This window comes from Oratosquilla oratoria, chromosome 17 (assembly GCF_046742065.1).
Source record: "Oratosquilla oratoria isolate Oo_2021 chromosome 17, ASM4674206v1, whole genome shotgun sequence".
Classification (NCBI taxonomy): domain Eukaryota; kingdom Metazoa; phylum Arthropoda; class Malacostraca; order Stomatopoda; family Squillidae; genus Oratosquilla; species Oratosquilla oratoria.
This window is the reverse complement of record NC_134793.1, coordinates 19,433,841-19,445,345: the sequence shown is the minus strand read 5'-3', so window position 1 is coordinate 19,445,345 and position 11,505 is coordinate 19,433,841. Positions and strand designations below refer to the sequence as shown.

The following is an 11,505-nucleotide window of genomic DNA, read 5'->3' as shown; positions in this document are numbered from 1 at the left end:
GTGTAAGGATATGGAATCCGAACATGAAGCCTTGCTTTTTCACACGAACGTGCGATGGTTGTCAAAAGGAAATATGCTTGGAAGGCTTTATGAGTTACGAGAAGAAGTAGAAATATTTATAGATTCACAGCAGAAAGTAGACCTTTATGACAAATTTCAGTCTGAAGGCTTTCATGCAATCTTAGCCTACCTGGTGGATATTTTTGAGGCATTGAATGCTGTGAACCTCAAACTACAAGGAAAAAAACATCAATATCCTCGTTCACCATGACACCATTCGTACCTTCATGTCCAAACTCGATCTTTGGAAATGTCGAGTTCTACAGGGAAATGTAGCCAGTTTTAGAAACTTAGATACGGCTCTCGCTGACAATAACCTCGACTCTGAGTTAAAAGAGCAAATAATCACTCATCTAAGTGACTTGAAATCGGAATTCGTCAGATACTTCCCAGATATAGACGACAAGCGTGAAGCATGGAAATTCATCAGGAATCCATTTCAATGTGAAGTAGCTGATGTAGCTGAAGAAGTCCAAGAAGAGTTCCTAGAGTTGAAGTTCGACTCCACAGCTAAAGAAGACTTCAAAGATATGGATTTGGAGACTTTCTGGGTCAAATACCTTCATGTTTACCCTTTGACCTCACACCAGGCTCTTCGGATTCTAACAATGTTTGGATCCACATATATGTGTGAAACGGCATTTTCCACGCTCGTTTCTATCAAGACTAAGTACAGAAACCGCCTCAACGTTGAAGGCGACTTGCGTTGTGCACTCTCGAGCATTCGACCGCGTATTCTAGATCTGGTAGCTAAGAAGCAGTGCCAAATATCTCATTAATCATGTACCTATTCGAAAGTGTCAAATATCAAATTATTGCAATTTATACTTAATAAATGGACTAAAAAGACATTGCCGTTTCTATTCTATTTTTAAATTAGAGAATAATATTTACCTATATATGCAAGGGGGCGTGAAAAAAATAGTAGTTCGTAGGGGGGGCGTGGTAATGAAAAGGTTAAGAACCACTGTTCTAGGCTATTCCAAGTATTTACGCATCTATATGGAAAACTCTATTTCTTCATATCCTTTAGACATATTTTTTCATGACATCTTCAAGCCCTCCTATCAAGAGATCTCTTCTGTGGGCGTATGTGGGCGTGTGTATGACCTACACCTATTTCCTAGATTTCATATTTTTGTAATGTTCAGTCTCTGTGCTATCGAAGAGGCTCAACAATATTTCTTTTGATGTAGTCTTAGTGTATGTCTAAGTCTATAAAATCCTCTGCTGTCACTCCCATTATTGTCAGGAGATAGAGATGGAGAGAGAGAGAAGGGAAGATAGAGAGGGGAAGATAGAGAGGGAGGGGGGGAGAGAGAGAGGGAGGGGGGAGAGAGAGAGGGAGGGAGGGAGAGAGAGAGGGAGGGAGAGAGAGGGAGGGAGAGAGAGAGAGGGAGAGAGAGAGGAAGGGAGGGAGAGAGAGAGGAAGGGAGAGAGTGACTAGTGTTTCTTTTGAGAATTTGCTGTTATTTGGCTAGAAAGGAGGCCAACTTTGGAGGTAGGAAGGGAGAGATAGCGATTGTAAAAAGTCACGTATGAATTATTACCTACACTCAATATACGTTTTCTTCTTCCATTAATTTATTACTCTAAAATCTCTCTTCCAGGCACTGATGTGAAGCGACTGCAATAAACGACTAATTAAATTTGGTGTCTTATTTTTTTTCTTTTGTAATTTTCAAAAATAGGACTTAGTTTACTTTGACCTAATGACCTATTATAACCCGGATTTCAAATCGAAATGTCACTCTGCGATGTCCTTTATCAACCTGAAATATTAATACAAAAGGAAGCCTACACCAAGAGGCGCTTTGTTGCGGCCGAAGACGACGTCCCCTTTGCCAAATGTGTTCAGACAGCCAGGGTAGAGAGTCCTAACGGTGATATTCTAAAAAAAGAAAAAAAAAAATCCAAGGATTTATATAAGGAAAGATTTTTTAATACCACCGTAAGATTCTTACGGTGGTATCCTTATAAAATATTTCCTTTCCACGGATTTATATAAGATTTATATAAGGAAATATTTCTTAAGAATAAGACCGTAAAAGCCTTACACACACACACCAACTAATTGCCCATCAGAGCTGGGATAACAACCTGCAGTGCTGTGATGCTCTCCAGCCTTGGACAGGAACCAATCTCAAGGCCGCTGAGAGAAAAGAGAGAAAGAAAGAGAGAGAGAGAGAGAGAGAGAGAGAGAGAGAGAGAGAGAGAGAGAGAGAGAGAGGAACAAATAATACATGGTTCAAAGGAAATTTTAACTGAAATATGAGATCAACTGTGATTCATCACTGGAAGATGAACAGCAACAGCAGAGGGAGAACATGAGCAACGTGTTCACTTCGGGAGGAGAGGAACACGCAAAAACATAAGAACGGAGGAGACTGCAAGAGACCATAAGGCCTACACTGGGCAGTTTCATGTCCCTTACCACCTGCCCCATCACTATCCATCAAGTTATCTAAACCTCTTTTAAAATTACCAATTGTCTCAGCGTTTTTACTAAGTCTATTCCATTCGTTAACCAATCTGTCTATTCCCTTCTTAAACCTAAATTCACCCTACTGTCTTAATATGATGACCTTGCCTGCATCACCCTAGTTAAAGTCCTTGACCCATTTGAATACATCTATTAGATCACCCCGCACTCTTCGTCTTTCCAGAGAGTGTAAGTTAAGGTGCCTAAATGTGGCGGCACACTAGGCAGGCTATCATGCTACTTGCTTTTGCTACTTCGTTTGAGTAGAAACGACTTCGGTTACAATATTCTAGACTTCCGTAAGAACATCTCGACAATGTGTCTAACATTCGTATTCTAGGTTTAACTTCTCTTAGTTCGTCGTTCAGCTTTTCACTCGATGACGTCACCAGGAGTAATTTGACATTTGGAAATTTGAAAAAAACAAAAAAAACAAAAAATCGTAACCCAAGACGTTTCTACTCCAAAGTACCAAAATCAAGTAGCATACTAGTGTGACGTCATACTAAGACTGTCTTCGTATAGTATATACTTCGCAAGTAAATATAGAAAGTATTTCAGTCGACTATAATATAGTCACTATATGGTCATCTTCAGTAGCCGAACTAATCCATCCCAATTTGTCCATCTCTGACAAAAAATCATTAGTGAAACGATAAGATTGAGAGAAAAATAATTAAATAAATAAAAAAATAAGATAAAATAAAATCTGAGACTGTGATAACATTAAGCGCATTAGGAAAAAAACGAAAATGAAATAATTTGTACGAATATATCCATGATCGACGCGTTATCACACTGGGCAATTTTTCCTCCGACAGTTGTTGGAGCAAATTTGCAGCCAGCAGCTTTCGGGAAGAAATCTGATATGCTTGAGGAGGATTATTTTCTTCCAGCATATCAAATGACATTCTATGCATTTTTGTTGAGGAAACAAAACAGTTCACCATAGTGATCTGAAGGGGGAGGTTGGAGGTTGGAGGAAATAGATCTGTGGGACGCTGAAATGAATAGATAGATAAATTAATGAATAAATATATATATATAAATAAATTAATAAAACTCACCATCCCACGCCTTGTCAGTTTTTTTTTTTTTTTTTTTTTTTTTTTTTTTGACGTTAGGTCGCTTTCCCTCCTGGTCTGGCCGAGAACCAGCGCGACAAAGCCCGCAGCGGGGCTGTGAAACGATTCGTAATTTTGTAGAATCCACTGGTCCGCGTCACTATCAGCTGTGCCTGGTGGTCGTCACTTCCAATATTTACGAACACGCAAGGGGAACGAGACTAGACCAGGATAGAAAGACTTCAGTTTTTTTTTTTTTTTTTTTTTTTAAACTGAAGGCCACCATTTTACAGACACGTTACGAAATATTTCAAAGAATGAATACATCTTTTGGGACACAACTCAGTAAATAAATAAATATATAAATAAACGAACATACAATTAAATAAACAAACAAATAAATACATGAATGGATGAATGAATGAACGAATAAGTGAATGAATATAGATAAATGGATAAATTAATAGATAACTAGATAAATAAATGAATAGATAAATGATAAATAGTATGATACCTAAACGCACATAATTCGAGCTACATTGAGCTACAGGTATCGAGTGGCTCTCAAAGTTCGTTAGTTTTTTTCCCGCTGGAGCAAAGACTATATAGGAAAGATGGGAAAGCTTCTATTTTTTTACTAATAAGAAAACGTCATCCATCCAGCGTGAATGCGCGCCATCTATCGACAGAGCCGCAAACTATAAATCGGAAGTGGCGTAGCGCGGCTTTCAAATCATACTTAACTTGTATTATATATAGTGTTTATGGAAATTTTAAAACTGATCCTTTCGCTAAAATAATCAACATCTCGAAAAAGTTTTACTTTCTCTTTATAAAATAATAAGTAGTAATTTTATGACTTTTGCATACAAACAAGACTATTTAATATATGCTTTACACACATGATCATATTTATAAAATCAAAAGTTGGTAAAATACTTCTGCACAATGCATCATTCATTACTAATATTTGAGATTGAGTAAACAGTTAAAATTTAAATGTTATTTTAGTTATATTCATTTTATCATTTCTGTAATATCATGTTTTTCTTGTTTGTGCTTGTGCTTATGTTTGAACTTTGTATACTTATTCAAGTGTCTGTACACAAATTATACAAACAAGGATAGTAAAAGTTTGGTATACATGAGATTCTTTTATTTGCAACAAAGCAATACTGTCTTGTAAGAACATATACCAAACAAACTAAAAGAAATAACATTATTCAACTTCAAAAATGAACCATACATCTGGCAACCAAAACATGCAATCAGATATTAAATGCCAAACAAAACATTGGAAAATCAGTAATCAGAAACAATAATATGAAACAAAAATAAACAAAGAAGCAGACATAACATGCATATTAAGCAAAAATAAAGCAAAAAATGTTAACAGAACAAAGGAAAATCCCAAAAGCAAGCAAACAAAAATATATACATATGTAGCAAGACAGGTACTGTATTGTAAAAAACATAGACAAAAATAGAAGGATGAACATGCAAGAAATAAGTCACAAAATCAAACAAACAAGATTTGCAATCATACATAAAATAATTTTGCATAGGATAAAAAACGTAACTTCTTTGATCAAATTACATGGAAATCACACATTTTAGAGAAAATAGGTAAAATAATGCAACCATATGCTAGTGTTTTATATGAAATTATGCATTTGAGCAAAAACCGTCCTTGTTTGAGATTTGGTCGGCTATGAGTGAGTCGGACGGCATTCGTAGCTGCGGTTAGTAATTTTGCAGAGGATAAAAACGTAATTTATCTTTGATCAAATTACATGGAAATCACACATTTTAAAGAAAATAAGTCAAATAATGCAACCATATGCTATTTTTTTTTACTAAATCGTGCATTTGAGTATAAACCGTCCTTGTTCGGCGTTGGTCGGCTATTAGTGAGTCGGACGGCATTCGTGCCTGTGGTTGGTAATTTAGCAGAGGATAAAAGCCTAAATTTTCTTTGATCAAATTGCATGAAAATTACACATTTTAAAGAAAATAGGTCAAATAATGTAACCATATGCTAATTTTTATATAAAATTATGCATTTGAGCAAATGCCGTCATTGTTTGGGTTTGGTCTTTGATCAAATTACATGAAAATCACACATTTAAAAAGAAAATTGGTCAAATAATGCAACCACATGCTAATTTCTATATAAAATTATACATTTGAGCAAAAGCCGTCATTATTTGGGTTTGGTCGGCGTTGGTTGACGTTTAGTGAGACCATAAAAGAACAAGCATAATACAGAGAAATCATTCAACAAAAACCGTTAAATTTTAAAACTACCAAAGAAGCAGTCACAAACTGCCAAAAAAAAAAGAAGTAACATACATGCGATTCATTTTTTTTTTTTTTTTTTTTTTGCTGTGTATTTGGCCATTTATTCAAAATTAAGGTTAAAGGTAAAAGTTTATAACTTTACCACTTAAGCTAAGAACATGACATAACTATATCAAAGTTGCTGTGCCTGCCTGGGACTGCCATAAAGATATGGTATGAATTTGACATGATCAATTCATATTTCTAGATATTTGTAAGGTATTCATCTATAATTTTCATTTCCAAGCTAAGTGACACTGCACTGAGTCTGATATAAAGATAAAGATTTTAACTATGTTCTATTTTATTCCTCCATTTTCTGTTAAAGTTTCCATGTACTGTGTATGTTGAATCTCTTACCTTTCTCTGTCTTTAGGAAAAACTTGAAATATTAGATGGGGAAAGGCATTTTTTTTTTTTTTTTTTTTGCACACCACACATGGGTGATAGTTCCGCCCACACTCCATGATTGAATGTCCCGCTTAATTGTAAACAAACAGACGATGCAGTTAAAACTGGTGATTGACGTAAACGCCATCTAGTGAGAGAGCCGCACAGTAAAATGTATGTGGACGATGCGGCTCTCCGTGAGCTTTCCCGTCTTGTCTTTGCCGCTGGAGCGAGGGACTGTTACGTCACGAGTGGGGTAGGGGGGATGGAGGTGGTAAAGTTAGGGGAGCAATCTCGAATAATTCGAAAGTTCACTTCACGCATATATCAATAATTTATTTGTTTCCAATTTATTTAATTCTATCTTAGTTTATAATCCAAATAATATTTCAAGAACTTCAGGTGCGAGTGTTTAGATTTGGCGCTAAAAATACTACAAGACAATCCAAGTTCGGGCAGGCACACAAACACTGTCAAAGGTACTTTTGAAATATGCAAATGAATATCAATGGCCGTGAACGTACAGGAAATCATTGAACTTGTATTCCAAACAATTACCCAAGAATGGCCGATCATTGAATATTATACCCCCAAATTTCCAGTCCCCCTCCCAACCAGGAAGCTAAATAATTGTAGTTCCCGTTTTCATACATACATGAGCAATCTGCAGAAAATTAGAGAGACGGCTAAACAAGGTTCAACATATTATAGTCATATGTCTACCAACTACGATAAATATAAAATAAACGAATAAATGAATCAATAGATAAATGAATAAATTGAAGTGCATACGCTACCAGCTACGATACAATTTGAAATGAAAAAATAAATAAATAAATTAATTAATTAATAGAAGTGCATATGGCTACCAGCTAGGATACAATATAAAACAAATATATCAACTAGTAAAAAACAAACAAACAAATTAACTTTATTTATATAAGGGCATCCACCGTTACTCAAAGAACGGAAATTCGTTGGAAATGCACCATCAAATCCAACCACGTCCGAAGGTTTCCAAGAAGGTTGTCGAAACCCCAAAGCCGGGGTTTCCAATCTTACCAAGACGACAAGAACCTTTCTGGATAATTCTGAGAGCACCATTGTAATTTTAGACATTATGAAACAGTATATGACCTTATTTTAACAGCCACGGCAATTTAGATTACTTGCACATATTATTCACATATAAAAACCAGTACAACTCAGATATTCAGTAGAAACTACTACAAGCATGAATTTTACACACTACAAAGACCTGGTGCTCGGGAGCAATAGGTTGTGAATCCCAGCCATGGGCCAAAAGCTGTGTGATCACTTAGAAATTCCATTGCAACTTTACATTCTTATAGGCACTGACTTTAGTTATGCTAAAACGTCAATATTCCCACATTTTCACTCGCACGTTCATTTGCTACAACTAATTAAATTTAAGAGTCGAGGTGTCATTTCGTACAGTAGCCGGTAGGTGGTGCATCTTAATATTTCAATAATAAAACAGATCTGGCCACTCCGAATGTTTCACGCCTACAAGATAAGGCAACGTATTATTATCCTGGTTTAATTTGACAGTCTATTCTCACCTATCACCAAAATTGACAAGAATTCCTCTAGTGTAGGCCATATGGTCTCTTGCAGTCTCCTTATTTCTTATGTTCTGTTCTTAACTCAAATACACTCGTTAGTTTTAATCACTGCCACTAGGAACTAAAAAAAAGAGGGAATCTTATTTAAAGACGCAATTAAATTGTATTATTCGAAAATTTCTACTCCGTCCAAAATAGGAAATTAAAAATGAAAATTTTATTTACACTATACTGAGTTATCTGTATCGATTCTCTACAATCATATTTACATATATACATTTCATTTATTTACTTAAATCTAATAAATCATTGAAAAATATACCGAAATGATAATTTCTGAATGAAAGATTCTTTCAACTGAACTAACACCTCCACTCGTAAAATTAATTAACTGTTTGTGCAAGTGAAAATGTGAGAGGTGGATCACCATGGTTCAAAGTATGTGCCCTTAAGTTTCCAAAGTTGCCTCGCGAGAGTTGCTACAGAGACTCAGCGTACATATTTTGGCCTACGGTCTACAAAAAGGGTTAGTTATCGGATCGAGACCTATCTGTTGGCGGACAGTCCTCATTACACTTACTTGGAAATATGGTGAGGTTTTCACACTGCCTTTGTTACGACGTAGAGTTTTTACATGATCTATTCTTGTTTACGTCAGATGATTCTATTCTCAACCAACGCCTTCACTAAGAGGACGATCTTTACTGATGTAATCCTGATGACAGTTTCGAATGTGTAACAATGGCAGCACTTCTAAATAACCGTTAAGGCTTTTTATCCTTATAAGTTATAAGTGAAACCATATCACTGTTTACACCGGTTCGAATTCTTTGTAACTGCCACAAGCGTTTTTCGTGGTGGTTACAAGGGCACCTCCGATTCATTCTAGATGGCTTTTGTAGTGTTGTAATATTTATCAACAGATTGGAAAATGGAACTCGTAATTCTTTCATGAATGAAAGAACTGCACTTCAATATTTCAAAGTGTTTGAAAATCGGTGCCATATGGAAAGATGATAAGATCAGCGGTAAGAATTAAAATCCCGTGAATGTGGTAGTGTCTCAATGAAGCCGAAGTCGTATATTCGTCTTCAGCTAAGATAGATAGACTTTATTTGGCAATAAATCAATGTACATGAAGTGCAAATAATGACAAGAACACATAGTTCGAAATAGTAAATGTAAATTGCCGAGGATAACACAAAAAGCATGAACGCTTATTTCCATTGTGGTCCTCATCAGGTAATTTTACTACATTAAGTCACACGGACCGTCATACATAAGGGGTTGAGGGGACCAGAGACACTCATGAGTAATACCAGTCAGTACACATATGACACGTAAACATTGTTATAGATTTGCTAATATTACTGAAATGTTTGTACACATAGGAACATTGAGTCCGAATATTTGAGCACCATCCAAAAGGAACCTTGCATTAATCAAAGGAACAACAAAATAATGTTAAACTGTAACAAAACAGTATGAGTGAGTACTATATCGGAGTAGTACCATTAATAATATATTGCATTTTTCTACATCTGTATCAACATGTATGAGTGAGTACTATATCAGAGTAGGACCATTAATGATATACTACAATATTCAACATCTGTAACAACATGTAGTTATAGTGAATCCTACACTGCAGCTAGGGTTACCTATTACTTAAATCTAACATTTTACCTGAATCTCAGGACGGAGTGGGCAATTACTATGAGTAGTACATTATAACCTGAAGCACCAGAGGTAGGGTACAGGGGACCAGTACTCGAATGAGTAAAACAAGGAGAATGAGGAAAGAGGTCAGATCATAACTGTTCTCGGAACCTACCTGAGGCATATGCCATATTATGACTGGCAAAACAAAGGTGGAAACCAATTTGTAAACATCAATCATTGTTATGCTTAACTAAACTTCTGAAAAAAGGGGGGGAGGTCAGAAAACAGTTATGAGTGAACGCAGATATGGATGGTATTACTCATGGATTCAGGTATCCCTCACTAAGCTAGTAGTACACAAAATCAAGGCTGTTCTCTGTCCATAGCTGAGACATATAGTAACCCTTGACTCTTTTCTTGAAGGTAACCTTGCTATTTGTCTTCTTAATGGACACAGGTAGTGAGTTCCATAGTTGAGCACCTGTGAAGTGAAAACTGTTTTTGGTGAAGGGACCTGCATGAGGTACGATAAGAGACTCTTTGACTGTTCCTGGTTCGGTTCTCAGCCGATAATGTAAAATTACAGCTCACATATGAGGGAGCAGAATTATGAATGACATTGTAAACCTGGTTTAGTTTCAGCTGCTGGACACGATATTTTACTGGTAACATTCCTACCTTGCTAAATTCTTCAATACCAATATGACTACGTTGAGGTAGGTTTAGTATGAATCTAATTATCTTATTCTGTGTAACCTGTAGCCGGGACTGGTTTTTTCTGCTCAGACTACTGTACCAAGAGCTACAAGCGTAATCGAAGTGATGTAACAGGGCTGAGACCAGAAGCTTCTTTGTTTCCAGATCAAAATTTCTGGCTTTTCTGTACAAAAAATTTGACTTTATGTGAACACTTGGAAACAATCTTATCTGTTATAGCAAGATAGGTTACTTCTTGTTTTGACTCTAAGACATTAACCCCACATCTGACCTGTACATCGCTGCGTTTCCTGAGGTTGGGTTTGGATGCGAAGACAATACTTTCCGTTTTACCGAGGTGTAAGGACAGCCTATTATCTATGAGCCAGTCCTGGACCGATGACAGTTCGACACTCAGTTTCTCCTCTACTTCAACCGGGTCCCTACCTGAGACAATTAGAGCGGAGTCGTCTGCAAATAGCAGTAACTTACAGTTCACCGCACCTGGCATGTCGTTAATATAGATCAGGAACAGCAGCGGTTCTAGAATTGAACCTTGTGGTACACCACAAGTTATCTCTCTGTCATCTGAGCGGGCTTCATTTACCTGTAAGGTAGGACTTGAACCAGCCAATATTCGCCACTCCTAATGCCTGAAGTTTTTTTAATAGAATATCATGGTCCACTGTATCAAATGCCTTTTGAAGATCCAACAAGACTAAACCCGTGTAATTACCTCTGTCGCATTCCTGTTTTATCAGATCGTAAAGGTATATTAAGCTGGTGTCTGTTGAGTAGTTCGTTCTAAAACCAGATTGCATACCGTATAGTAGATTACGTTCCCTGAGGTAGGTATCTAACTGGTTGTATACGGTACGTTCCAAGACCTTCGAAATAATACCTAGAATTGAAACAGGCCTGTAGTTACCTGCCTCAGTTTTTGCGTTTTTCTTGTAAAGAGGTGTTACCCGAGCCCTTTTCATGTCGCTTGGGATAAATCCTGAACCAATAGACAAATTTATTATGTGGGTTATTGGGGGAGTAATAATTGAGGCTCCATCCTTAACAAACCTCGCAGGAATGTCATCTAACCCTGTAGCCTTATTGGCACTTATGCTAGCCAGTAATTTAAACACTTCTTTTTGAGTGGTCTTATGCAGTTTGAAACACTTTGAGGACTTGTTCTTATAATACTCCTGAACGTACCTCAGCCCAAACTTCCCAG

General features: G+C 36.6%; 1 protein-coding gene across 1 annotated transcript; it reads left to right on the top strand.

Annotated features, from left to right (window-relative positions):
* Positions 1-287: 287 nt before the first annotated feature.
* LOC143034239 (SCAN domain-containing protein 3-like) lies at positions 288-839 on the top strand. The gene has a single exon (XM_076200174.1). The coding sequence runs from the start codon at positions 288-290 to the stop codon at positions 837-839; it is 552 nt and encodes a 183-aa protein (XP_076056289.1).
* Positions 840-11,505: the final 10,666 nt, after the last annotated feature.